This window comes from Mycteria americana, chromosome 17 (genome assembly GCF_035582795.1).
Source record: "Mycteria americana isolate JAX WOST 10 ecotype Jacksonville Zoo and Gardens chromosome 17, USCA_MyAme_1.0, whole genome shotgun sequence".
Taxonomy (NCBI): Eukaryota; Metazoa; Chordata; class Aves; order Ciconiiformes; family Ciconiidae; genus Mycteria; species Mycteria americana.
Window position 1 is genome coordinate 8093708 of NC_134381.1, and position 26845 is coordinate 8120552.

Genomic DNA, 26845 nt, shown 5'->3' on the forward strand with positions numbered 1-26845 from the left:
GTTGCTTCCTCGGGGTCCCTGTCGCAGCTGGTTCTCCTCTCCTCCTCCCCGCCCCGGGTTTGGCAGGGTTTCCCCGCAGGCGCTCAGCTGCGAGCCCCCGTGTCCTCCCCTAACCCCCGGCTCCCCCCGGCAGAGCGGGGGGCTCTCTGAGCCGGGGGGGGTGTCAGGGCCAGGGAGGGGGCCTGGGCAGCGTTTCTGGCAATCCTATGGGCTGCAGGACCTGCTTCCCAATCCCCGCATCCCCATCCCGGCTTCCTCCTGCTCCCACCCACCTCCCCGCTGCGCCGCTGGCTCCAAAAGTCCTGCTCTCCCTCCCTCCCCGAAGCTGAACGCTGGAGGAGCAGGTCTGCAGCTGCGGGCGGCTGGGCGTCCCCCGACCGGGGTCCCTGCTCCGGCCCTGCCACGTGTGTCCCCTTGCACCCCGCGTCCCTCCCCGGTGCAGGGACGACACCCAGGTGGTCTGGGGGAAGGAGCGGGGCGAGGACAGAAGGGGTGTCCCTGCCACCTGAAGGTCTCCCCCACGATGCCACCCCACGGAGGGGTGCTTGTGGGTCTCTGGCTGCTGCTGGCCCCTAGTCTCGCCGAGTTCCCCCCCGGCACAGGGGGGGCCACCCTGGCCTTCGTCTTCGACGTCACCGGCTCCATGTACGACGACTTGGTGCAGGTGATGGACGGGGCCTCGCGCATCCTGGAGCGGACGCTCAGCAGGAGCACGAAGCCCATCAGCAACTACGCGCTGGTCCCCTTCCACGACCCAGGTACGGCTGGGACGGGGTGAGGGCACGCGTCCCGCCGGGGGACGGGGCTGCGGGGAGCTGGGGAGCGGTTCTGGATGGGTTTGGGGCTGAAGCGTGCGCTTCCCAAGTGCCTGCACTGTGCCTTCTCCGCCTTTTTAATGCCCCAGCGACCGCTGCGATGGGGATGCCAGCACAGGGCGAGCCGCAGCTCGAGGGCACGGTGCTGGGCAGGGGCTCCCATCCCCAAGCCACCCTGTGGGCATGGGGCAAGCCGTTTCTCCCCGGATTAATCCCAGTGATGCTGGCACCCGCTTGTGGGTGGCTTCTCTACTTCCAGCCTGTCCCAGTTTCCCTGGGCTAATCATGGGGGGGGCATTTCTGTACAAGTCCGCGGCGTGCCTCACGTTGCCTTAGCACCGCTTGCTAAGAGGTTTTGATAATTTCCTGCAATACCAGAATCGTTTCTTTCTGTCCCAGTCTTTGCCGTGGAATTTTTGTGCACACCCCTAAATAGCAACTGCTCTGCAAAAGAGCCCAGACCCCCTACGAGGAGAGCGGGACTGAGGCTTTATTTTCAGCAGAAATAGAGTTTGAATGAAGATTGCTGGAGCCGGACGGGGAAGGAGGCAGAGGCAGTAAATGGGTCTCTGCATCGCTTTGCTGGGAGCCTGCCCCAGCAGAACAGGGTGCGGGGTTTGCGGCTCACCCCGGCCGAGAGCTTCCCGGGGCAGGCTGTACCCCGGGCATGGGGCCGGTCTGCCCAAACCCACGTCTCGCTTGGTGCCGAGCCAGGGTAGATGCTTAACCCCGAGTCTCGCAGGTCCCGTAAGGGTGTTTAAGCTGGGGCGGGTGCTTAGGGATGCCAGCGGCGTGGCACGGGAGGAGGCTGGTGCCGGCGGTCAGGGAGGCTGAGGCGGAGGTGCCGGTGTGCTTGCAGAGGTGGGACCTGCCACCCTCACCGCGGACCCCCGGCTCTTCCAGCGGCGCCTGCAGGAGCTCCACGTCCAGGTAGGCGTCCTCAGCCCTGCGACGCTGCTCCGTGGCTGGCTTGGTGCGTGGCCCTCGGGGCTTGGTGGGAAGCCTGGCCCTGCGTTCCTGCACGGTGGGGGGTCCTGGGAGCGATCCCTGCTCCCCTCCGGGCCCGGCGTCCCCCGGGAGTGTGGCGGGGGCTCGGGGCTGAGCTGGGCTTGCTGGGGGCTGACCGCACCGGGGTGGGAGCGGAGAGGGTGGGTAACGCTGGAACTGTGCCCCAGGCTCCTGCAATGGGACAGAGCCCTCTCGATTCACAGCTCTTGTCCCAAAGTGGGAACGCTTTCCCCGGGAGAGTTTGCACAAACTCTCCGTGGAACCAAAAATCTCTTCTTCCAGAAGTGCTGTTTGAAAATTGAGTTTTTTAATTTTTTTTTTTTAGACAATTTCAGCCACGTTCTGCCAGCTGAAATGCTCTCCAGGAGTTTAATCATGCTTTATCCATCCCCACTCCTGCCATGCCTCCCGTGCCTTGCTAAATCCCTCTGGCATTTTCCTTCAGAGGCAGCTGTGTCTTGGCGGGAGGTGTAAAGCTGCGGCTGCAAATCGTTTCACAGCCCTTCAGGGTGCAAAGCCCCGTGGAAGCGGGAGCTGGTCCTCGCTGTGCCTCTGCGCTTGCCGGGGGTGGCCGGCTCTGCTGCGATGTGGGGGGTGACGGGCTGGGGCGGGCACGAACGTGCCTGCTAAAGGCGTTTGTGGGAAGCCAGTGGCTTCTGTGGGTCTGGATCCCCAAATGGGCGCTTTAATCTTTGTTAGCGTGAGACAGGGACGGGTCCTCGTGATCCTGCGTGTCCCTGCGGTACCATCGCGCTGCTCTGGCTGCGCTGGGGCTGACTCCGGCAAACTGGTGCCGTTCCTCCCCACGAGCAGACCCTGGGTGGGATCCTGCCAGGAGCCCAGCGGGGAAGGGCTGAGCACTGGGTGGCTCGGTGCCTGTGCCACATCCCTCGCTGCGTGCCGCAGGGTGGAGGGGACTGCCCGGAGATGAGCGTGGGAGCCATCAGGCTGGCCGTGGAGGTCTCGCACCCCGGCTCTTTCGTCTACGTCTTCTCAGATGCTCGGGCCAAGGACTACGAGCAGCAGGAGGACCTGCTGCGGCTGCTGCAGCACAAGCAGACCCAGGTGAGCGGTGCTGCCCACCGGCCTCCTGCAACGGCCGGCTTGGGAGGACGCTGCAGCAGCACGACGGCAGCTCCTGGCGATGAGCCGCGGCAATGAACCCTGCTATGCTGCCTGTTAGTGGAGTGAATTTTGCATCTCCCGGCCTGGCTCGATGTGCTGGGGGCTGGGGGCTGCTGGCTGCCTCCCCTCCCTGGGCTGGACAGACCCCCGTGGCTGTGTGTGATGCCAAGGGGGTCTGTCCCCCTTGGGGAGCTGTGTGTGATGCCAAGGGGAGCGTTGCCGTGGCAGGTGGTGTTCGTGCTGACGGGGGACTGCGGGGACAGGAGCCACCCCGGGTACCGCGTGTACGAGCGCATCGCGGCCACCAGCTCCGGGCAGATCTTCCACCTGGACAAGCAGCAGGTGACAGAGGTGAGCGGGGGGACCTGCGGGAGCAGGGACGGGGTGACCGAGGTGCGCGTGCTCCAGCCCGGCTCAGCTGCTCTTACATTTTCCCGGGGCTAATCCTCGTGCCCAAGGTGCCTCCGGGTTGCTCTGGGAGCCCTGCTTTAGCCCGAAGCCGAAGCGAGGGCTGGAGAAGGCTGGTCGCTCTCGAGCTTGCCGCTGGGCCGCTTGCGTGGTCCTTGGGATGAGCTGACGCGCCTGCCCCTGCCAGGGGAGGTGTCTGCCTGGGGCTGAGGCTGAAGCTGGGGTGCTCCCGTTGCTCTCAGCACCCCGGCAATCGGGCGGGTGGCCTGGGCGCAGGGAGAGGAGCCTCTCGACCCGTTCCCAACCTTGAAGCTCTTGACTGGTGCACCTGTGAAGCCTCCGAGACCTGAGGGAGAGTAAAGTGCTTTTCTGCTTGTTACCAAGCAGCATCTCCCAGCAGACGCCCGGCCATGGCCCCTGTCCAGCCTCCGGCAGTTGTGTGTTTTAATGGTTTCTATTCCCGTGAGCGAGCTGGGGGGTAATAACTCGCCTGCTCCAAGCAGCTGAGCAGAAGCCACTTGGCAATAACAGTTGCACCAAATTACTCAATTCCTTTTGCACCTGCTCGTAGCGAGGGGGGCTCAGCCAGGGCTGAGGTCTCCCCCTGCCCGCCCGTCCCCGTGCCAGCTCATGCTGGCACCCACCGGAGCCGGCTGGGGCTGGCCCCTCGCCCGGGCACTGTTTTACAGCCGTGCCTGGGATTTTGACCCGGTGCAATACAGCCCTGCTCCCGAAATGGCCGTGCCTGAAACGGCGAGGGGGGATCTGGGTTAATCCTCCCCCGTGTGCCCCCAGGTGCTGAAGTGGGTGGAAGAGGCCATCCAGGCCTCCAAAGTCCACTTACTGTCCACGGACCACGAGGACGGCGGGGAGCACAAGTGGGCCATCCCCTTTGACCCTAGCCTGAAGGAGGTCACCATCTCCCTGAGTGGCCCTGCCCCGGGGATCGAGGTCCGGGATCCAGCAGGTAGGAGCCCAGGGGAGGGAAGTGGGCAGGGGGTGATGCTTTGCCTTCCGGAGAGCCCTCAGGTCGGGACAAATGGGAGGCTGCAGGCATGGGGATGGCCAAACCCTGCGCTGAAAACTTAAATAAAAAAGCAATGAGCTGCAAAGCCGTCATTAAGCACCAAGTGCATCTGCTCTGCACCCCTCCCGGGTTGGCTTTGCCTCTAATTTGAGGAGGGTTTTCTCTGCTGCCCAGGCTGTGAGAGCTGTGTGATGGGCTCTGCACCACGGCGAGCCCCGAGGAGGGGGCTCCTGGCCGACTGCAGGGACCAGGGGATGGACTCAGGTTGCCCATCCCAGAAGTTCACTTGCTGTTGCAGGAAAGGTCCTCGAGAACGGCCAAGGTCTGAAGGAACTGCTCAGCATCCCCAACTCGGCCATAGTGGTGGCCATGGAGCCCCACGAGCCAGGGACGTGGTCGGTCACGGTAGGCTGGTGGCAGACCCTGCGTGTTGTCCCCTACCCATCCCCTGCTGGACATTTAGCTGGCTAGGTGTGGGCTTTCCCCCATCCACCTCCAGCCAGGCAGAGGACGTGCGACCAGGCTGGAAAGGGCTGACTGCCACCTCCTCCCTTCCCCATCGCCTCCCCCTTCCCCTGCCCTCGGCACGCACCTCTCGCTCCGCTTCCAGGCCCAGAGCAGCGGCCGCCACTCGCTGAGGATCACGGGCATCAGCAACATTAATTTTCAACCCAGCTTCTCCACCCAGCCGGACTTTGACGCCAGCCAGCCCGGGGAGCCGCTGGTGCAGGGTGAGGCTGGTGCTGCCCAGGGAGCACGGGTGCTGCGTCTGGGCTTCTTGCAGCTAGGAACGTGGCTGGGTTGTTTTTTTTTTTGCCATCCCTACCTCCAGGTCTGCCCATCTCCGTGGTGGTGAACTGCACTGGCCTGAAGCCACCTGGCCACTTGCAGGAGATCGAGCTCTTCAACAGCTCCGGCCATGCCCTCCTCTCGCTGCCTGCTCGGCCCCTCTCCAACACCTCCTCGGGGCAGCTCTGGGTGAGCTCGCCGCTCCGTGTCCCCCCGGGCGACTTTCTGCTGAAGGTGAAGGGCGAAGACGCCCAGGGCCACCCCCTGCACCGCCTCTCCGGGGTCACCTACACCAGCGTGGTCCCCGGTGAGTGGTCCCTGTGCTGCCCAAGGGTGCGGAGAAGGGACCAGAGGCTCCTCCTCTGCAGTACCACCTCTGCTCTGGTTTCTGGTTGGGTATTTTTTTTATCCTGCTTCCCAACACAGCTCTTGGTGAGCTCCCGAGGAGCGTTACATGTGTGCGTGTCCACAACTGCTTCCAGGCCTACCCAAAGTGAACATCTCCAGCAAGATCCAGGCTTACAGCCGTGAGCCGCAGCGGATCTCCTGCTCCGCGCAGAGCGAAGTCCCTTTCCGCCTGCAGCTCAGCCGGGGTAGGATGAAGCTCGGGGAAGAGCGGCTTTTCAGGTGAGCCTCCAGTTTGGCCCAGTGGGCTCCTTGATGGACCCGTATGGGCAGCAACAGCCCCCTGAATTGTGCCGGCTGGGGGGATGCTGTGTGCTGGCTGGGTGCCTGCAAGTCCTGAGCATCCCAAGGCAGCAGAGGAAAATCCCGAGGGACGTGTCCGCGTGATGCTGTGGGGGTGGGGGTACATCCGTTTGCCTGACTCGGATGGAAAGGAGTCCTAGGGATTTGGAGCTGGGCGGTGGCATGGTGGCCCCAGCTCCGATGCCTCGGGGTGGGGGTGACCCTGTAATCCCCCTTTTCGTAGGGGTTGGGGGAACATCAGCTGGTTGATCCCTGCGGTGTCCGAGAGTGACGAAGGGTTTTACGAGTGTACAGCCACGAGCAAGGTCGGGGCGGCGCGGGCTCGTGCCTACGTCTCTGTCTCAGGTGGGGACTACTCGTGCCAAGCCTCGGTGCTGCGGGTCTCCAGGTCTGCAGCTGGGCACGGGCTCGTTTCACCCCGGCGTGCTGTGTTTGCAGAGCCGCCGCCGCGTCTCATCGCCCCGGGCAACATCACGGCTTCACCAGGCCAAGACGTGGTCATGTCCTGCCCGGTTCTGAGCGACGTGCCCTACAACCTGACGTGGAGCTGGGATGGGAAGGCGGCGCAGCCGGGGGACGGCCGGACCAGGCTGCTGCAGAACCGCTCGCTGGAGATCAGCCGCGTGCAGCCGGGGGACGGGGGCCCGTACGAGTGCACGGCACGCAGCGCCCACGGCACGGCCACCGCCTCCCTCTGGCTCCTGGTCCAGGGTAGGCTCTGTCCTGCGCGGGACCCTGGCCCGGGTGATGCCCGGCCCCGTGGGAGGGAGGGCGGCCGATGGCACCCGGGGGCTGAGCCCTTCTCCAACCCCGTGCAGAGGTGCCGTGGGTGAAGGTTGACGCCAGCCCCCAGCGTTTCGGCAGGGGCCAGGAGCTGCGGCTGAGCTGCACGGCTGGGGGCCACCCCCCGCCCCACACCGCCTGGAAGCGCTGGGGCTGGGCGCTGGAGCAGGACGAGAGGTAACGGGTGGGGACCCGGGTGCCTTCATCCTCCCTGGTCTGCTGGGGATGGTGCTCCCCTCGCAGGGATGCACGGGCTGAGGGAGAGGGGCTTGGGGTTGCCATAGCTCTGGAGAGAGGAAAGCATTGCCATGTCCCCAACCCGTGCACCCGAGATGGCTGGCATGCTGCTAGCCTTAACTTCATGTATTTATTTTTAAGCCATCCTGCCTTATCCAGGTCACCGTCCCCGCCGAGGGGGACTCGAGGTGCTTGGCACACCCGGTGTGCGCTCAAGCCTCAAAGTACTGCTTGTGCTTCCCCTTAATTTCTTCTGCTTTTCGGCTTCCACCTCCCTGCCCATGTCAGGCTGTGAGTGCTGGAGTGGACTTTGGGGAAGGTTTTTTTACTTTAGAGGTGAAAAAGCCCAATTCTCAATGCTTTTTCCCTAGTTCAAAGCAACGGCCTTCCCTGCAGCAGCTGATGTAGCTGGCTTTAAGTACTAACCCACATCTTTCAAACGCCCAGCGCTTACCAGGCGCGCGGGATGGCCTTAAACCCGCTCACTTACTTCATCACGGTTTTCACAGGGCTCGTTTCTCCCTCTCTCCCCGTTTGCCGCAGGGTTTTCACAGATGCGCGGGGCACCCTGCACATCAGGGCTGCCATCCCAGAGGACGCGGGGAATTACAGCTGCTACGCCAGCAGCGCGCTGGGCTGGGACGAGCAAGTCGTCGCCCTGGAGTTCACCGGTACCCGCTCCCCGCCAGCCGGCAGCGTCCCGGGAAGGGCCCAGGCTCAGAGCTGCGGCAGGAGGGATTTATTATCCCTCCTTGCTGTCCCTCGGCTGCCGGCCGGGACCTTGCGACATGCGAGCTATGGGATGGGGCTGTCCGTGATGGAGGGTGTCGGGGGGTGGCTCCCAGGGCTCCAGGGTCCCCTCGGGGTGAATGGGCACCGCGCCCAGCGCTGCAGGGAGTCACCGAAGCCATCTCTCTCCCTGCGGTGCAGAGCCTCCCGCCATCCTGGCGGTGACGCCCAGCCTGAAGGCGCTGGTGGGAGAAGACGTGACCCTGGAGTGCTGGGTTTTGGGGGTGCCCCCACCCCACATCGTGTGGTACAAAGGTGAGACTCGAATGGACCTGGGGAGCAAACCCCCTCCGTGCACCGGGGGCCCTCCACTGCCCTGCAGGGACATCGCACGCGGGGTCCCCCGGACTGACGGCAGGAGGGACCCCCGGAGGCACTCGGGGTGCTGACGCGGGGGGTCTCGGGGCAGGCGAGCAGGCGGTGGCGGCGTTCCCGCCCGGCACCCAGCATGCCGTCCTGCGGCTGCAGGCAGTGCGGGAGGAGGACGCGGGGCAGTACATCTGCGAGGCTCTTGGCGAGGCCGGCGTCGCCTTCGACAGCACCGTGCTGGATGTGGGGTGTAAGTCTCTGCCTCTCCTTTTGGGTCCCGCCGAGCGCTCAAGCCTATCTCCGCCGCTCTCCCTCCTGGCTCAGCTCCTGCTTGCTGCTTCCCAAGGCTCCTCTCTCTCCCGGCTTTCCCAGTGCAGGGGTGTCGGTGCTCAGTAGAAGCAGGCTGAAGCCTGGTGGGATTCCCAAGGGTCAGGAGGAGGGAAGAGGCTCAGGAAGTGGCAGAAGACCGGTGCAGATGCTATCGCGTGGGACACGATGGCTTGGGGCAAGACTGGGGATGCAAAGTGCAATTGGTGGGATTAGGCAGAGGTGGGGGCTGGCTTCTCTGTGTCTGGTACCCCAGGTACCCCAACCGATGCTCAGGGCTTCCCACCGGAGGCAGAAGGGATGGAAGAGCCTGGGGAGGAGGAGGAGAGGAGGGTTCTTAGCTGGGGGCAGTAAGGCTCGAAGCACTTAAAGGTGGAAAAGCGCAAGAGGTTTTGCTGAGCCAGGGGCGTGCTGAGTGTAACTGGAAGGGATGGAAACTGCAATGGCTATAACAGCTTTGGAAAACCACCAAACGCTTTAAGTCAATCTTTTCAGGGCACCTGGCTCGTGGGTTTTGCAGCCCTGTCTCTTCTCCAGGCTCGGCTGTGCACAGAGCCTGCTATGGGGAATCCGGGGCGTCGGACCTGCCCGAGCCCCTTCCCCGCTGCTCTCTCTCCAGCTGCCCCTCACTTTCCTGAGCCCCTGGGGGACGTGGCGGTTGAGGTCGGGGAGAGCGTGAGCCTGCTGTGCCGTGTCGAGGGCTCTCCCCCGCCACGGATCGCCTGGTCCCGGCGGGACGGGAAGCCCTTGCCGGGCTGGCATGGGCCGCATGGTGTTTCCAGCCAGCCGGAGGCTGCCGAGCTCCTCATCGACAGTAAGAGAGCTGAGCGTGCAAGAGAGCGTTGGCGTGGCGGGGAGCGCACGTGGGCATCCCGCCCGGGTGCATGCTTACCCGGCGTCACCCTCGGGTGCTCTCCCCCCGTCCGCGGCAGGCTGGTGTCCCAGCAGGGGGACTGGCCCCCGTGCCCACTCTTTTTGCAGTAGTAAAGCATTGCTATAGTGGGTTTATTTGCATTTTTTACTCGTGCAAGTTTAGCTGTGCTGTAACAGCCTGCAAGCCTCCAGCGCTGCGGGGTCTCTCCCCTCTCGGAGGTGGTGGCAGGGCAGGGGAGGGTGGTGTCACCCCATCCTGGAACTTGCTCGGGGCTCTCCAGCCCTTCCAGGCTCAGGCTTCTCCCCGCTATTCTCCAGGCGCCTCGCTGGATGACCAAGCCGTCTACATCTGCGAAGCTCAGAATGAGTTTGGGAAAATCCAAGCAGAAGTCAAGCTTGCGGTCACCGGACACGGTTTGCTTTTATGTGCTTTTGTTGGTGTATTGATCCTGGCCGCTGCCGGCGCCGGCCGTGCCAGCGGTGAGCGAGCGGCAGAGCCGTGCAGCCACGTCTGCTCCCGAGCCGGCTGCGGTGAACGCCCAGCAACGCCCCCCCAGCACAGGGTTTGGATAACGTCCTTCCACCTCTTTGGCTTAATGCACTGACGTGCACTTGAACCCAAACTGTAGATGAGTATCCCCAAATTCTTGGGGGAGCTGAATGTCGGAGCCGGCCTGTGCCGAGCCAAGGTCTGGACCTCGGAAGAAAGGCGATCCAGATCTGTTCTCCTGAGGGTTCCTGGCCGGTTTATCTCCAATTAATATTGTTTCCCTTTCCCCTCTTTCAAGCAGCCCCAGAAATAGCTCTTGCATCCCCTGTGGTCCGCGTACTCCCAGGCCAGCCTGTGTCGCTGCCCTGCGTGATCCTGGCTGGGAGGCCGTTCCCAGCCCGTCGCTGGCTGAAGGACGGGCGGCCGGTGAGGCTTCCGTGCCCACTGGGATGGTGGGTGGGTGGGTGGGTGGGTGGGCAGCCGTGAGCGCGGCCCTGCGGCGGGGGCTTTGCTGCAGGACGGGTGCCCCAACCTCCCGGGGCCAAAGCTGCTGGTGGCAGATGCCAGGGGAGCATTTGTGTTGGGAGGGTAATGTGGGTTTGTCGCTGCATCGGGACGTTCCTACCGCTCGAGGACTGATTTCTAGACATGCCCCAAAGACACAGTGACACGGTGATGTTTGACTCCCCGTCTGTCCTGCTTTCTGCTCTCTGCCCGTGCCCAGGTAGCCCCAAGCGGCCGCTACTCCGTCCGGGCTGACGGGAGCCTGCACGTGGACGAGGCATTGCAGGGGGACGCGGGGAGGTACACCTGCGAGGTGACCAACGCCCTCGGCTCACGCAGGCAGGACGTGTCCCTGGTCATCCATGGTGAGCGGCAGGGTGCTGGGCATCCCTGCTCTGCGGTGAATGGGGGCGGGTGCCCTCTGCACTTCTTAAGCTGCAAAGCACCGCTCTCTTTGGTGGACATGGCCGTGGCCACGTGGGATGAGGTGCTTCTCTTCATTTCCAGTTCCTCCCAGCATTGAGCTTGGCCCTGTCCTCATCGCTGCCACCGAGGGAGCGGCCGTCACCCTGCGGTGCAATGCCACCGGTGTGCCCCCCCCTACTGTCACCTGGGCAAAGGTAGGTGACAGGGACAGGCAGGCTGCCGTCCCCCTGCCAGCCAACCTGTGGGTCACCCTCGGGTGCGGGGTAACACGTTTGGAGGGGACAGAGCTCACCGGCGTGGCTGTGGCTGCCTGGGGAGGTGGCACCGAGTGCCCTGGGAAGCTGGGACCAGGACGTAGCTTGCTCTGATGGGTCCAGAGCCCTCTTCTTGCCCTGGGGACGCTCAGCTTGTAGGAGAGTCTCTGCTGTCTTCCTTCCTCCCTTCCCTTTCCTCTGCAGGGCACGGAGCCCATCTCGCTGAGCCCACGCTACCACCTTGACTCCGATGGGACCCTCCTGATCCCTTTGCCCTCTTCCGAGGACGCTGGGACCTACTTCTGCACAGCTACCAACACGGCAGGCTTCTCCAGCCGGGAGATGCAGCTCTCTGTCAGCAGTGAGTGCCCGGGACTGGCCCTGGCACCAGCTCTCCGTAAAGTGGCCCCGGAGGGTGGCTGCCGGGGAGAGCGTGACCCGGGGGCTCTCCTAGCTTCCTTGGGCCACCCAGCCAGCTGCCAGATGGGTTTGCGGGATGGGAAGAGCAGCAACGAGGGTTGCGGGACACCTGAAGCGTTCCCGCACCAGCTGCGCTCCCTCTCCACCCAGCGAAGCCCAGGATCAGCGTTAATGGATCGCAGGCGTCGGACCCCGTAACCATCCTGGCTGTGCTTGGGCAGGAGACCACCCTCCCCTGCGAGGTTCAAGGCTATCCCCCTCCCTTGGTGGTGTGGACCCAGGAGTCCCAGCCGCTGCCTCTCGCCACTGCGAGGTAAGGAGGGCTGTGGGTGCCAGGGCCATGATCTCTTGGTGTGGTGTGTCTCCCTGGAGGGATATCGGGTCCATGAAGGGTGGCAGGAGCGGGGAGACGCAAAGGACGTCCCTGGTGCTGAGCAGCCGATGCTCAATGCTCTGGCAGGAGCGGTACGGTGTTGGTGCTGCTCTTCAAAGAGAGCGGAGCAAGAATGACCAGGATTTTTTTCCATCACGCAAACATCTGCTGGGATGGAGCAGCTGCTCCCGACCCTTTGCACGCTCACCCTGGACACAGGTTGGGGTTGGGAAGGGAAGGCGGCTCCAGCACAGCTCCCCGGCCCCGCTCGCCCGCCCGCCTTTGTGCACATTCCTGCCTCGTGCCGTCACGGTGCCGGAGGCGGCGAGGCCAAGGACGTGCCTGGGGATGGCGGATCCCTGCGGGAGGTGTTGGACCAGGGCTTGATGCTGCTCCACACCCAGGTGGCTGCAGGGCACTGAGGAGGAGGAGGAATTTTGAGGTCTGAAGGACCTGGAGGAGAGCAGCGTGGAGAGGAGGAGGACAGGCAGCCGGGGAGGCTGGGGGTGCTGCAGCCTCCCCTGCCCCTCGCAGCCCATGTTTCAGGGTGACTTCACGGGCTTTAGGCATCAAAATGCTCCTGGGCCAAGGTTTGGCAGAAACACAGTTGTGAGCCCAGCGGTGGCTTTGTCTGCATTGGAACGTGGGTTTAAAGGCCAGTGCTGTTCCAGTGGGCGACTTCTGGAGGGCCAAATTAATTTGTTGATGGCGTTGAGGCTGATCTGATGGGATAGTCATTTAAGGCCATTTGATGAGAGAAGATAACCTGCAGAGTGGTGGGATACGTGTTTATCAAGTGCCTTGGTCTTCCCCTTGGAAGCAGGACCTGCTTTTCCAGCATGTTAGCACCACGCTGGAAGGGGCTCCCTAAAATCATGGGCCCTGATCTGGGGGTTATCGCTTCTTTCCCTGCACCTGAGGATTGCTGTGGCCGGGGGAAGCAGGGAGGCATCTTGGTTTTGCTCTTCTTGAGGGACTGTGTTGCCTTGTCGTTCTTGTCTGGTTTCCCATGGCTGCTCCTGGTTGACCTGTGCTGCTCCCCACATCTCAGCTGGCTTGTCCTCATGTACTCGGGTGATTTATGGGCGCACACGGGGAGGAATCTGCGGCCGTGGGCTGAGATGATGTTATGTCTGTGGAGCGCAGACAGTGCTGGGAGTGAGAGCACGGCCAGCTCCAGCTGCAGGGGCCATGCTCCGCAGGGAGCCCCGTCCCTCCTCGTCCCCCCGGGTGGGTGGCTCACACTGCCGCCTCGCGCTGAGCTCGCGCAGGAGCTGAGCAAAGGGATTTTGCACCCGTGGACAGCTCTGCTGCCCTCCTTGTGCAGGAGGTGGTCCTGGGGACCTTCTCTTGGCTGTCTCAAGGCGATGGTGAGCTCCCAACCCTTAGCTCCTGCCCAGGGGCAGGTGATGGAGGATGTGGCTGTTCCTCCCATCCAGCTCTTCTGTTCCCTCTCCCCCAAGGTACAGCGTCCTCCCTTCGGGGTCCCTCCGGCTGGCCGAGCCCCAGGTGACGGACACCGGCCTCTACACCTGCACGGCCACGAATGCCGCAGGGAACGCCTCGCTCAGCTACAGCCTGCAAGTCCAAGGTTCACACGCGCTGGTTAAAACGCTCTTCCCACGGGCTGCGGGTCTTAACGTACCACCGGGGTCCTGCACCCTCCAAGCCCCTGGCTGCTCCCACGTTCCTGTGCCAGGGTCCGAAGGTGGTCCCCGCCTGAGATCCCCTTTCCCCCCAGCTCCCCCTCAGCTGCTGGTCGGCGATGGGGAAAGCCACCTGACGGCCGTTGCCAACGACTCCCTGAGGATTCACTGTCGTGCCATGGGCATCCCCACCCCCCAGATCCAGTGAGTACCGCAGAGAGGAGGGATCCTGCCCCTGTCCCCGTGAGTTCCCTTAGGGGCTGTGTAACTCCCCGGGGGTGCTCTGCAGCCCAGCGTGCAGAGCTGCGGCAGGGATCGGCATGGGGGCTCAGGATGGGTGACGGAGACCCCATTCTGGGGTGTCCCTTAGGATGGGAGGCATCAGTCCTGCTCCTTGCCCCTGGGATCCCACTCTTCCTAGCGGTCTGGGCACTGCCAGCCCCTTTCCAGGTGACAAGGGGACAGTCCTTGCTGCCAGCACCCTGCTGTTCACTCCTTCGGTGGGCGGAAATGGGGGCCGGGGGTGGTGGGACAGACCGAGAACTTGCCACCTGCCCCCCTCCTTACAGGTGGCTGAAGGACGGGCACCCAGTGGGCGAACGGGATGGTGCGGTGGTGTCCAAGGACGGTGGGACCCTGCTGATCACTCGTGTGGGGCTCAGCCACGAAGGGCTCTACATCTGCCAGGGCAGCAGCCTGGCAGGGGTGGCCCAGGCAGAGGTGCAGGTTTCGGTGCAAGGTGAGTGCAGCATCTGGGGGGAGACCTGCTATCCATCCCACGTGCCAGTGAGGACACGGCTAGCCAAAGGAGTGGGTGTTCTTGGCCCTGCTTTTTTGGGAGGTGTAGGGTCACTAGCTTGATCTGTTGGGATCTTGCCCTTTGCCAATCTCAACCTGAGGCCGAGAGCTGATGGCCACTGACACCGCAGTAAACCATAGCACCCATCCTTGATGGGTGGAGGGTCTACTCCCAGCCCCTCTGGCCAGAGCACCCCTGGGTCAGCGCCGCAGGATGCCGAGTTCCCTGCCCTGGGAAGGACGAATATCTCATCACGGGGGGGCAACAGATCTGCTCGCTGACTTGGGGGGCACCGGGTGGCGATGCGGTCCACTCCCTGAGCAGGGAGCAAGCCCTGGCCCCTGGCCACTGCTCTCCCAGGCCTCGGTGCGTGCCGAGAGCCCCTGGTGAGCCCGGCCGTGCCCCGCGGCACCGCGCTGTGCAGCTGGCTCGGGCCGTGCGGAGCCGATGGCTGTGCGTGCTGGGTTGCAGTGCCTCCGAACATCGAACCCAGCGCAGTGGACCTGGCCGTCCTGGAGAACGGCACGGCGTCCCTGGAGTGCCTGGCCTCGGGGCTGCCTGCTCCTGGTGAGCTGGTCCTCTGCCTCGGCTCTTGCTCACGCGTCCCTGTGGCTTTCCCTGCGTCCCCTTGGCGAGAGGGGCAGCCGTATCGCTCCTTACAGCTCGGCTCCCTGCTTCCCTCCAGACGTTGCCTGGTACAAGGGGCATGAGCAGCTCTCGGCCGGACCGGGCCGGACCCTGTCCAGGGATGGCAAGCGCCTGGAGATCCAGCGTGCCCGGCTCTCCGACGCCGGCAGCTACCGCTGCGTGGCTTCCAACGTGGCCGGTGCCACTGAGCTCTGGTACAGCCTGCAGGTGACTGGTGAGTCCGCGGTGACCAGGGGAAGGACTGAGGCTGCCTGAGAGCCGGGTGCTTCCCTGGCACCTCTCGTGTGCGCATGAGACCAACGGGACTGTCCCAGCCCTCAGGACGTGTCCTTGGAAGATGGCTTTAGCAGAGCCCCTGTCCTCTGCCCTGTTTGCAATTCCAGCCGTGCAATCCCCTGTGTTCATCCCAAATAATGTCCTAGAAAACCATGGCCCCATGGATGGGTATTGCCCGCTCCACACCGTGGTATCTCCTGCCCACCCCATCCCTTTTGCACCCTGCTGCTCCCGGTGACATTTCTCTGCCCCTCCAGTGCCCCCGCGGATCACAGCCGGCCCCAGTCCCCTCACGGTGGTGGTGAACGATCCGGTGATGCTGGAGTGCGATGCCACGGGGACCCCGGCTCCGGTGCTGCTGTGGCTGAAGGACGGCAATCCGGTGCCCAGCGTGGTGGCGGGTGGCCCGCAGGTGAGACAGCTCCTGATGGAGGGGGGGGTCACCGGGGACGTCCCTCCTTTTCTTTGTTCTGGCTTTTAAAAAAACTGTTGCTGGAGCTGAGCAGGTGCAATGCTGCCCAGACCTGCCCCATGTTTGGTCCATGGGAGCAGGGACCCGCTCAGCCCTGCGCTGGGCTTTCCCGCCGTGAAGGGGCGCGGATGGGCAGAGGGTCCCCAGGATGTGACGAGGATGGGCTCAAGGCAGGCTTATGCCACCCGTCCCTGCTCCTGCGTGCCAGCTTGCAGCCCCGCTGCCTGTGAGTTTCTCTGGTTTCGTGCTCATCTGGGCTCTTTCTGCGTCTTGGGGAAGCACAGATCCTCTCCGGCGGGCGCGTGCTGTCCTTGCCCACCGCTCGCCTCCAGGACTCGGGGACGTACACGTGTGTCGCCAGCAGCGCCGTGGGGGAGGACAGTCGTGAGGCCGCCCTCGAGGTGCGGTGTAAGTACCCCCGTGCATCCCCAGCCCCTCCTCACCAGCACGGCTGTGGGCTTAGCGGTGACGCTCGGGACGATGGGGCTGCTCCGCCATCTCCTTGCGAGCGCACGGGGCTGCGGGGGACCGGCCCTGGGGAGGGGTACAAAAAGGGGTGGCTTGGGGAAGGTGTTGCCCTGTCGATCTGTTTTCCAGTGCCCCCCACCACCCTGGGTGAGGAGGAGAATGTCTCTGTCGTCGTCAACCAGCCGGTGACCCTGGAGTGCCCGGCCCCTGGGGTGCCCCCTCGGGGGTCCCGCTGGCTGAAGGACGGGAACTTGCTCACACCAAAGCTGGGCACGGAGCTGTCTGCGGGGGGGACCGTGCTCCAGGTGACGTTTCAGAGTACTGCAGGGGATGGGAGGGGAAACGGGGCTGTGAAGACCCCCGTCTCCCCCTCCCCACTCTTGGGAGAGAGTGGGTGCAGAGGGAGGGGTGTCCCTCCCCCCTGCCCATGGCTCAGCACCATTCCCACCGCTCACGCTGATCCCATCCCTATGGCTTCTGCTGGCACAAAGTCCCCCGCGGAGGGGCTGCGTGGGTCCAGCTCTGCTGCAGAGCATCTTAGTGTCCCTGCTCGCTCCGGCAGATTGGGCGAGCCACTGTGCAGGACGCGGGCAGGTACACGTGCCAGGCGCCCGGCCGCCCAGAGAAACACTACAACCTCGACGTGTGGGGTAAGGGCCGCTGCAGCTGAAATAGCCCGTCGGGGCAAACGGTGTGTGTGAGCGTACGTACACGCTATTATATACCATTTGTTTATATGTGTAATGCGTACCTGGGGTAGTTGACTGGCTTGGAGAACGCTAAGCCCAAAATATTAAAGCTCTGCAAAATGATGGAGCTGGAGGTGGTAGGGAATCCCCACCAGAACGGGTGTCAGGGGGGAAAAAGCCAATGTTTGCGTGAGTCTTGGGGGGAGACTTCAGTGACGACGCAGAAGAGGGGTCTTTCCAAAATTTGGGCAGGAAAGTGAAGGGGGTTCCTTGCCATTGCCAGGGCTTCTCTGTCCTTTCCTTGCACTTAGTCGGTGCAGCGGTCGCTGCAGGTATCATCCCCTTCTCTCCCCCTGGGTTGGGATGATGCCAGCGGTGGTTCCCAGGCTGCTGCCAGGATGGGCGCCGGCTGCTTTTGCTCGCTCGATTCGAGCATCTTTGCAGCCTCCCGGCCCGTTCAGCACGTCCGCAGCGCCGGGGGCCGAGCCAGGGCCTGGCTTTTCTCAGGAACGCTCTAGGCCAGTTGGTGTAAGTCCTGCAGGCAGGTGGCCAGGGAGCGGAGAAAATCCAGTTCTCCTGAGCCGGGCTTGTTCCTGCGATCCCTTCCCAGGGAAACATTTGCACGTCTGGCGTCCTGGCTCGGGCGGATTGTTTGGGTTCTGCTGTTTTTGTTTTTCAGGGGTTTCTGGGTGTTGGGGTTTTTCTTCTACAAATTGATATCCCTCATGGGAAGGAGTTACCGTTTTCCATCCAGCTGCATTTATGAGCAACTGAGAACAGCATCTGATAATGGAAAGAGTTAGGTAACCTTCCCAGTGAGCGGAGCTACCTAATAAGGCTGTGTCTGGCCAACCTGGGCTTGGCTTGCCTGTGTGGCTGGCGCAGGACGCCGGTCGTCCTCTGCTGTAGGCCACGTGCAATTAAAAGCATCACTTGCTTAATAGCTGGAGATTCAAGATTATTATTTCCACATGGAGCCAGTGCAGGGGAGGCTTGCCGGTTCTTTGTGCAAAGCCCAGCGAGGCTGCGGGTGGTGTGTAGCCAGCAGGACAGACCTCCGGCGGGGAGCTGCCCCTCGTCCGGTGCCATCGGCGAGCTGCTCCTCTCCTCTCGTCCCCTGCAGTGCCCCCGTCCTTCTCCTCGGCAGAGCCCACCGCCGTGTCCGTGCTGGAGGGGCAGTCCGTCAGGCTGGCCTGCGAGTGCCACGGGATCCCCTTCCCCACCCTGAGCTGGCAGAAGGACGGTAGGGTCCTGCTCCTCTGCCTCATCCCTCCCCACACATGTGTTGGCCCACCGGACAGATGTTGGTCTCCTCAGAGCAAGGAGTGCTTTATGCTGGGCAGTGTCCAGCTTCTGGGTGGGAACTGGTCCTGCTGGGAATCTGAGAGAGGCTGTTGTCCGCTTCCCGGCAGGTGAGCCCCTCTCCGTCCACCCTGGGAGCCCGAAGCTGGTGTCCACGGGAGGGAGGATGCTCTACATCGAGAAGGTGCGGCTGGTGGACAAGGGGACGTACGCCTGCGAGTGCAGGAATGCCGCCGGCAGCAGCAGCAAGGAGCATCGCCTGGAGGTGCATCATGGTGAGCTGGGGTCTCCAGAGACACGGAGGACCTGTGGGGGTGACTGAAGTGGGGAGGTGACATGGTATCTCTCGATGCAAGGCCCAGCTGGACCCAAAAGTTCACAGCCATTGCCCGCTGCCTTGGGTGTTTGGGAAAGGATGCTGCTAGCTGGGTTAGCTTTGCCCCTCCAGGTTTCCTCTCGGCTCCAAGCTGAGCGCAGCTGGCTTTCACTCCAGCAGCCCAATTGCACTGGTCGCACCGGCTCACGTTTGCTTCACCCTCCTGCTGCCGCCATCCGCACCGATGGCGTTTGCATATCCACTTGCATACGGCCAAGGGAGCTGCTACAGCGTCGCCTCCACCCCGTGTCCCTCTTCCTGCAGCGCTGCCGAGGATCCAGGGCAGCAGCAAAGCCCCGAGGAAGGTTTCTGTCATCAAGGCTGGTGAGACGGTTTTGGAGTGCGAGGCCGTGGGGACGCCACCGCTCACAGTGACGTGGGTGAAGGACGGGCAGCCTGTGGCCGGCGGGGACGGACTCCTGCTTACGGAGCAGGGGAGGCAGCTGCGCATCCCCAAGGCGGAGGTGGCCCACGCAGGACGCTACGCTTGCCTGGTGGCAAGCGTGGCGGGGCAGGAGCAGAGGGAGTTTGACGTTGCGGTGCACGGTAAGGGTGCGGGACGGGGCTGGTGGCTGGGGGACGTGGATGCAAACAGGCTCAGGAGGGCGGTGATGTCCCACTGCACGTTCGATGCAGCATAAGCACAGAGATCAACCTGACGTGGAGCAGATCTTGGACAACCCAGCACATAGAAGGTCTTGGGTCGGAAGCGGGATGCTCCAGGCAACATAGCTGTAGAACTGGCTCCATCAGGCAGGAGTCTTGCCAGGGTCATCAGAGCAGACCATCTTGTACTTTATAAAGTCATCTACTTTCAAGGATTTGGGGAAACCTCATGGGTCAAGGTACCAAGCACTTGAGCTGGAAGAGGCCTGAGGTGGCTCAGGGTGTGTGGCCAGCTTGGTGTCACAGCTTTTAGCATGGGCTTGGGGTGCAGGTAGGTGGCATATACTTGCTGTGGGTCACCTGTCCCATAACACCTTCAAAGCCGACAAGTTCAGATGGTGCTAATGGTCCTTCTGGGCTTGTGTCCTCAAACTGTATGAGCAGGAGGGTGGGAACAAGCCGGGTTTACTCAGTTTGCCCCCTTTGCCTTGCTCCTCTGCTGTCTCGGTGGCTGCTTTGCAAATGGATGTCCATCCTTTTCTGTCTCCCCAGTTCCTCCCGAGTTCATTCAAGGATCAGGATCGACGACCAACGTCAGTGTGTCTCTGCACGGAGCCCTGACGCTGACTTGCGAGGCCACTGGCATTCCCCTGCCCACAGTCACCTGGTCCTGGGACGGCTCTCCCGTCACCCCCAGCAAGCACATACACATGCTTTCAGGTCAGGGATGAGGCACGGATTCTGTGAGAGATGGGAGCTTTGGGAACTCGTTTTGCCCTGGCGCCGATGGGTTTAAATGCCGCAGAGCTCCGGCCCTGCAGGAAGACAGCTGGGATGGGTTGGTGCCTGGATCAGGGCCCTGAGACCTCTCTGCTCCCTGCTTCCAGGGGGCTGGCTGCTGAGGCTCACCCGTGCACGAGCCCAGGATGCTGGCCATTATTCCTGCCTGGCCAGCAATGTAGCTGGGGAGACCAGGAGGCATTTCCACGTGGAGGTCCTAGGTAAGGAGGAGTCCTCCATCTGCTGCAGGATTCCTGGTGGGATTTCAGAGCTGCACCCTTGCAGGGACAGTCATGAGTTCAGACTGGGCATGGTGGGAGCTGCAGGGCTGGAGTCCTTCGTGCCTTAGCATGTGAGCTCGGAGGCTCGGCGAAGCTGGCCGGCTGCTGAGGTCCCCGGTGGTTTGTGTTCCTAGTTCCTCCCCACATTGAGAACGCAGGTGAAGAAGAGACCATCAAAGTGCCCGAGGGCCACCCTGTCACCTGGTCCTGCCTGGCTGCAGGTGAGCATCACATGGGGAGCGGAGGTGGTGTAAGCTGGTGGGGGAATGGGGCTCAGGGACCTGAGTCTCCCTTTGGGGCGTGGAGCAAACGGACAGCTCCAGTCGATGACGTGAAAATAGCTGAAATCGTCTGAAGAGCTTTTTTGGGATAGTTCCTGGCTTTGCAGTTGGGCTGTCCGGGAAGCGCTGGGGAGGGGACGCCCACGTGGGGAGCTTGTTCCACGACGTAAGCTCCAACCTTTCCCAAACCGAGCGAAAATTCCTCTAATCTGGTTTCTCCTTTAGTGATGGGAATAATTAATCACCTCCTACTCAAGACAGTTTTCTTTCTTCTCGCTGGCTCATCCAGCAGCCTCTAAAAAGCTGATCCAGGTCATGATAATTTTGGATTTGGGCTGATGTCCCTTCTTCCCAGAAAAGCTTCAATGCGGTGACCCCGATCAGGCTGCATGCATGGAAAAACTTTGCACAAAGGCCAAAACCTGCTTTCCACCCTGCGCAGGCAACCCCCAGCCTAAGATCAGCTGGCTGAAAGACGGCCGCCCTCTGCCCAGTGGAGACACCTTCTCCATCTCCCCTGATGGCTCCGTGCTCCACGTCCCCCGAGCCTCCCTGTCTGACGCTGGCCGCTACTCCTGCGTGGCCTCCAGCTCTGTGGCAAATCAAACCAAGCACTACCTGCTAGATGTTTTGGGTATGAGACGCCTTTGCATGGAGGCGAAGTCTTGGGTGTGAGCAGGGGACATGGACTTAGAGGGCTTTTTAATTTCCTGGCCCGGGTAGGTGGTGAGGATCCTTGAACCCTACTGCCAGCAGCATGGCATGAGGTCCTGGACCTGCCCCAAAGCCTTCGTCAGACCTCCTGGATGGGCATAAAGGGCCCATCTAGTGCAGGATCCATCTCTGATGGTGCAGGATCCATCTCTGATGGTGGCTGGTGGGAAGGGGGAGAGCATCCTCTGTGTGCCCTGTGCTTTTGGAGGGCAGAGTCTGAAGCCGGGCTTGTGCTGTGCGTGCTGTGCATTTCACATGCTGTGATCCAGTCTAACTCCCTGAACTTGGACCACGCTCTCTGGTGGGGGGATGAAGCATCAGGAAGCCTAAGTGGGTGCTAGTGCTGATCTGCCATGCAAACGTGTCTCTGCAGCCAGTCCTACCTCTGCTGGAGATGCCCGTGATGCCACCACAGAAGAAGTCACAGTGATCATCAACAACCCCATCTCTCTGGTCTGCGAGGCTCTGGCATACCCATCTCCCAACATCACCTGGCTCAAGGACGAGGTTCCCCTCAAAGCATCTAGAAACGTCCACCTGCTCCCTGGTACTGTGCTGATGTCCGCTGGCTCTGCATGACCGTGGTGGCTCCTTGCTGCATGCCCGGGGGAGTGGGAGTGGGGCCTTTTGTGGGTCTGACTGCGGTCCAGGGCAGTGGGATGGTGAGAAGTCATTGTCCTGCAGGACCCGAGGGGCTCAGGCCATCAGGTGGATGCTGCTCTTTCATGTGCCCCATCATCTGATAATAGCTAGAGCCTCCTTGGCGGCATCAGAGAGACAGCACTGGTTTTTGTAGGCCTGGAAACTGGGCTCTAGAAGAGCATTAGACCCACTCAAGTCAGGCTTGCAGGTGATCAGCAGGTCTCTTAAGATGCCTTCCTGTGCTGCATGGGGATAGACAGCCGTGGCTGTGAGTGGCGACCCTCTGAGGAGACCCCCTTTGCCCAGGTGGCCACGGGCTGCAGATCCTGAATGCCCAGGAAGAGGACACGGGCACATACAGCTGCATCGTGGCCAACGAGGCTGGGGAGGCCGTGAAGAACTACTCCGTGAAGGTCCTGGGTGCGGGAGCTCTCCATGTCCTTCCTAATTCCTGCAGTGACCCCACCAATGTAACCGGGCCAGTGCCCCTTCCTTCCCTTCCCGTGCCTTCACCCCGGGGAGCTGCACCTCTTGTAGCTGGTGCTCATCACACACATATCAGCATGTGGCCCCAAAAAGTCTCTGGTCTACCCTGGGGAGGGCAAAGGGGTCTGTCTGAGGGTGTCAGCAGCACCCCAAGGTGCTGATTAGGGCAGAGCAAGAGCTTTGGGGGCTCTTTTCTCATCCCAGCTGTGTCGTCTCTCACCACTAGTTCCTCCTTGGATTGCCAGAGATGACCCTTTGGGGCAATTTGCCATGAAAGAGGTAAAAGCCAGGGTCAACAGCACGGTGATGCTGGAGTGCGAGACCTGGGCTGTGCCTGAGCCGACCATCCGGTGGTACAAGGACAAGCAGGTGAGGTCCTAGCTGCAACCAGGGAGGAGCTGCTGGTTTTGGGGATCCTGCCAGATGGATGGAGTGGGAAGATAGCCTTTATGTGACTGGTTGGGCTCCGTCCCACTCCTGGGTATGTAACCCTCCTCCTGTCCTTCTGTTTCTTCCCTGCCTTGGGGCTGGGGTCCCTGTGCAGCTCCTGGAAAGCGCCGGCCACCTCCAGATCCTTAGCGAGGGGCAGGTCCTTCAGATCGAACCAGCTGGCGTCTCTGATTCGGGGCACTACACTTGTGTGGCCACCAACGCTGTGGGTGAAGACAACAGGGACTTCATTGTGCATGTCCAAGGTGAGCCCTGGGCCAGTGCCTGGAGCGGTGGGTGTCTCAGCAAGAGGATGGGTCCTTAGTGGGGTTCCCTCATGGGAGCAGAGCAGGTTGAGCAGGAACAGGCTTTGTATCTGCTGGAAGACGGACATCTCCTTGGCCCTGGTCAGGCCTGGGCAGATGCTCTGGTTGCACCTGGGGGTGCGAGTCCCCATTCCCCACAGCTGACCACAGCCTGTCCCCACAGTGCCGCCCCTCTTCCAGCAGCAGACAAGCCTCAGCGAAGCCCTTGAGATCTTCTACCGTGAGGAAGACCAGGACGGGGAGGTGACGGAGCACCGGCAGGCCATCCTCGACCAGCCCACTGCGCTCTACTGCGACACCAGTGCCATCCCACCCCCCCGGCTCACCTGGTACAAGGACGGGGAGCCCCTCTCCCCCAGCCCGGGGGTGCTGATGCTGCTAGGTAATGGGCATGGACCCTCACTGTGGGGTTTGGGGGAGGTTTCCTGCGGCAGCTTTGTGGGTTGAGAGCATCCGTAGCACGGAGGAGGTTGGATCCTGTCCCCTCGCTCCTGCCAGCATGCACAGCACCCGTGGGACCTGCACGGTCACTGGGGCTGCATAGGGGCCTGTGCACAGCGAGGTCGGAGGGGACGCTCCGACCCCCTGCAGAGCTGTCCCCTGCCCCAACCCTGCCCTGTGCCGCAGGGGGCCGGGTGCTGCGGCTGCCCGCGGTGCGGGAGGAGGACGCGGGCAGGTACACCTGCGAGGCGGCCAACGCGGCGGGACAGGACCGCCTGCACTACGAGCTGGAGGTGCTGAGTGAGTACGGGGCCGGGGAGAGGAGCGGACGGAGATGCGTGGCAGCCCCGTAACAGCCTGCTTCCAGCCCCCCCGGCCATCCACGGTGGCATGGAGGACCTGGCTGAGGAGGTGACAGCCACCATCAATGGCACCGTCCACTTCAAATGCGAAGCCGCCGGGCACCCGGTGCCCACGGTGACCTGGCTCTGGAACAATGTCCCCGTTGCGGTCAGCCCACGGCACCGGCTCCTGGAAGGCGGCACGGTCCTGCAGGTCGGTGTACCCCTGGGCAGGGTGGCTGTGCTGGGAGGGGAGGGGACAGGCGGAGGGGACAGGGCCCTCTTCCCTCCCCGAGGAGGAGGCTGCCCTGGTCTTGCCAGGTGCCGAGGTCCCCGTGGGAGCCCCAGCAGCTCCCCGGCTCGGGGCAGCCCTCAGCGGGGCTCTGCTCCCCCTTTGCAGGTGGCCGCGGTGGAGGCGGGTGACGCCGGCAGCTACACGTGCGTGGCCGAGAACCCGGCCGGGTCAGCCGAGAAGCACTTTGCCCTTGCCGTGCAGGGTAAGGCATCCCCAGCGACCCTTCCCCAGGCCGCTGATTTACCCTCCTCCTCCTCCTCCTCTGCCAGCTGGAGTCTTACGTGGCTCCTGAACCGCGTGGCTGCCTCTGTCCCCCCACGCTTGTCACGCTCTTCCCGTGCGAGGAGGTCGATGTGCCGGCACGCTCCAAGCAGCCGAGATGCTCGGTGCGCGTTTCCTCCGCTCGGCCTCCACAGTGATGGTTCCCCTCTGGCACTGTCTTTTGGGGTGTGCCGGAGCAGAAGCACCCCAGATCATGGGTGCAAACCCTGAAAGCATCAACGGCATCGTCAACGGCAGCATCTCGCTGGTGTGTGATGTCCAATCCCACCCCGCTGCGGACATCACCTGGTACAAGGATGGCCGTGTCCTGCGACTCGGCGAGGAGGTGACCGTCACCCCAGGTATGTTGGGATGAACAAGGATGACAGCCTGTCCCCCAGGGCTTGGCACGGCCACCGGCTCTCGATGGTGGGCTCTAACTCCCCTAACCCGCCCTTCTGGATGCCGCACGCGGGACTCGAGCTCACACTTCCAGCCATAACCACACGCTAACAACATACTGCCGAGTGATCCCTTCTGGAAAGGACCAAGGTTGCATCCTGCAAACTCTGTGCTGCGGCTCCCCGGGAGCTCAGCACCCTTCTCTGCTGTGCACAGTGAGGCCTCGGACCTCAAAGAGAGACTTTGATGGTCACGCACCTCTTGCATGGAGCTTGGCCAGCTGCTGGGGGACGGGTCGGCTTGCCGGCACGGTGGCCCGGGCTCGGTCCTGGCTCCAGCCTGCCCTGACTCCCTGCTCTCCGCTTCTTCCAGGCTCACGGGTGCTGCAGCTGCCTCGCCTGCAGCTTTCCAGCTCGGGCACGTACACGTGCGTGGCACTGAACGCGGCCGGCTGGGACGAGAAGCGCTTCATCCTCGCCGTCCATGGTAAGTGGCGAGGGCTCGGCCAGGAGCTCTGCCCTCCGAGCGCACGCCGAGGAGCTGACGGCAAACCCCGGTCCGCGTGTTCCTGCTCACGGATCCCATCCCCGCTCCTTCTCCCCAGGGCCCCCCGGCATCGAGGACCCACAGCAGGAGACGCTGGATGCTGACATGGGGAGCCTCCTCGTCCTGACCTGCCGAGTCGCCGGTGTGCCCGCGCCCACTGTCACCTGGCTGAAGGACGGGAGCCCGCTGGGTATGTGCACGGGGGGACGCTGTGCCAGGCTGCCACCCCGAGCCTTACCACCACCCCGAGCCTTACCACCACCCCGCCTGAAGCAGTCCTGCCTCAGTTTCCCCATTTCTAATCCTGCTGCAAGAGAACTGCAGGGTGCCACAGGGGAGGAGGCAGAGCACGGAGGGGCTGGCATTTTCCCTGCGTGTTTTTAAGAGGCCTCAGATTTGCTCCTGAGGCTGAAACAACGGGATGGGGGCATGGGATGTGATGGAGAGATGTGGGGGTGAGCTCTCTGAGTACCAGCCCTTGGGCTACCTGCTGGGATGGGGGTTTGCCCCCGGACCAGTGGCTCTTTTCTCCCGCAAAGCTCCAGCAATGCACGGTGCAAACACCCTGCTCTGCAGAGCCCCGACCTCCGCTTTAACCAAGTCCCCAAATCTGGGTCCTGGGGCTGGGAAGGAGGGAGTGTGACCAGGTGCCTGGGGAGGGCTCGGCGGAGGAGCGCTGCCGCAGCCCCCTTTGCCCCGTCTCCTCGCAGAGAGCAGCCCGGAGCAGGGCCTGGTGTCTGGGGGGGGGCAGCTCCAGCTCAGCCCCCTGCAGCCCTTCCACCAGGGCCGATACACTTGCCTGGCACGGGGCCCGGGTGCCGAGATGCGCAAGGACTTCACGGTGCTGGTGCGAGGTAGGGCTTCCCCGGGGCGGCGGGGGTCCCCGCAGGCTCTCCCTCCCAGGGGAGCCTTCCTCCCCCTCCTCTTCCTCAGCCTCCCTCTCTTCTCGGTGCAGTGGCACCCCGGATCGCCAGCGCGGGGGTCCCCAGCGAGCACGGCGTGCTGGAGGGCAGAGGGGTGAGGCTGGAGTGCCGGGCGGAGGGGCAGCCCGCCCCCCAGATCTCCTGGCTGAAGGATGGGCGGCCTCTGGAGCTGCAGCCCCCTTCGCGCGCCCGGTGAGTCTGGGGTGGGGGGAACCGCCCCACGGGCTAGCCGTGGCACGGCCCTGTCCGTGCCTCAGTTTCCCCATGTGCAAAAGAGCAGCGCAAGGCGGGCTGAGCTCTGCCGCTTCTGCCCTGCCTCCCTGCTTGGGCTGGGATGAGCCTATCCCAGCTCTTTGTTGAGGGGCATGGTCCCGGGTTAAGCCCTGGTGTCCTGGATGGTGCTGCAGCCTTGGCATGGTCACTGTCACCCTGGCAGGGTCCCAGCTCCTCTGCTGGCCTTGCAGCCCACCCCAAAATCTGCAGCCTGGGTCGTAACCAAGCACAGAGCATCTCTGCCCCATGGGCACTTAGGGAAGGACGTGCTGGTCACCGTCCCGTTCTCCCTGCCCAGGATGTCCCTGGACGGCAGCTCCCTACTCCTCGAGGGGCTCCAAGCCGCCGACTCGGGGGCATACACCTGCCTGGCCCAAAACAGCGTGGGCGAAGACGCACGGCTGCACACGTTGAGCGTGCTGGGTGAGCGGGGCTGGGGCCCACGGGGCAGCACCGGGGCCACCCACCCCCGACAGC

General features: G+C 63.1%; 2 protein-coding genes across 2 annotated transcripts in view; both read left to right on the forward strand.

The window, feature by feature from the left end:
• The first annotated feature begins 523 nt into the window (after positions 1–523).
• LOC142418123 (hemicentin-2-like) overlaps positions 524–26845 on the forward strand; it is a 37052-nt gene continuing 10730 nt past the window's right edge. Inside the window, exons 1-40 of the mRNA XM_075519558.1 lie at positions 524–758; positions 1675–1745; positions 2730–2888; positions 3177–3299; positions 4152–4323; positions 4682–4788; positions 4994–5114; positions 5216–5479; positions 5655–5799; positions 6104–6225; positions 6319–6591; positions 6699–6840; positions 7444–7571; positions 7831–7944; positions 8099–8248; positions 8945–9139; positions 9517–9612; positions 9990–10114; positions 10413–10557; positions 10700–10812; positions 11077–11233; positions 11443–11605; positions 13129–13256; positions 13407–13515; positions 13881–14050; positions 17787–17911; positions 18081–18240; positions 18606–18887; positions 19500–19667; positions 19835–19948; positions 20143–20229; positions 20732–20923; positions 21377–21550; positions 21952–22065; positions 22358–22500; positions 22676–22826; positions 23050–23268; positions 23514–23627; positions 23695–23882; positions 24069–24194. Coding sequence (XP_075375673.1) covers positions 524–758; positions 1675–1745; positions 2730–2888; positions 3177–3299; positions 4152–4323; positions 4682–4788; positions 4994–5114; positions 5216–5479; positions 5655–5799; positions 6104–6225; positions 6319–6591; positions 6699–6840; positions 7444–7571; positions 7831–7944; positions 8099–8248; positions 8945–9139; positions 9517–9612; positions 9990–10114; positions 10413–10557; positions 10700–10812; positions 11077–11233; positions 11443–11605; positions 13129–13256; positions 13407–13515; positions 13881–14050; positions 17787–17911; positions 18081–18240; positions 18606–18887; positions 19500–19667; positions 19835–19948; positions 20143–20229; positions 20732–20923; positions 21377–21550; positions 21952–22065; positions 22358–22500; positions 22676–22826; positions 23050–23268; positions 23514–23627; positions 23695–23882; positions 24069–24194 — 6084 coding nt within the window. The remainder of the gene's footprint in view (positions 759–1674; positions 1746–2729; positions 2889–3176; positions 3300–4151; positions 4324–4681; positions 4789–4993; positions 5115–5215; positions 5480–5654; positions 5800–6103; positions 6226–6318; positions 6592–6698; positions 6841–7443; positions 7572–7830; positions 7945–8098; positions 8249–8944; positions 9140–9516; positions 9613–9989; positions 10115–10412; positions 10558–10699; positions 10813–11076; positions 11234–11442; positions 11606–13128; positions 13257–13406; positions 13516–13880; positions 14051–17786; positions 17912–18080; positions 18241–18605; positions 18888–19499; positions 19668–19834; positions 19949–20142; positions 20230–20731; positions 20924–21376; positions 21551–21951; positions 22066–22357; positions 22501–22675; positions 22827–23049; positions 23269–23513; positions 23628–23694; positions 23883–24068; positions 24195–26845) is intronic.
• On the forward strand, positions 14222–17181 carry LOC142418210 (hemicentin-2-like). The gene is made up of 9 exons (XM_075519748.1): positions 14222–14239; positions 14349–14496; positions 14582–14677; positions 14796–14972; positions 15292–15446; positions 15791–15914; positions 16104–16279; positions 16537–16617; positions 16975–17181. The coding sequence occupies exons 1-9, from the start codon at positions 14222–14224 to the stop codon at positions 17179–17181; spliced, it is 1182 nt and encodes a 393-aa protein (XP_075375863.1).

What these genes read in the sequence shown, in the direction of transcription:
- LOC142418210 (XM_075519748.1), top strand. An exon ending in GGCCGCCCTCGAGGTGCGGT is followed by an intron (nt 15,915 to 16,103) that starts GTAAGTACCCCC and finishes TCTGTTTTCCAG; the next exon opens with TGCCCCCCACCACCCTGGGT. An exon ending in CGGGGGGGACCGTGCTCCAG is followed by an intron (nt 16,280 to 16,536) that starts GTGACGTTTCAG and finishes TCGCTCCGGCAG; the next exon opens with ATTGGGCGAGCCACTGTGCA.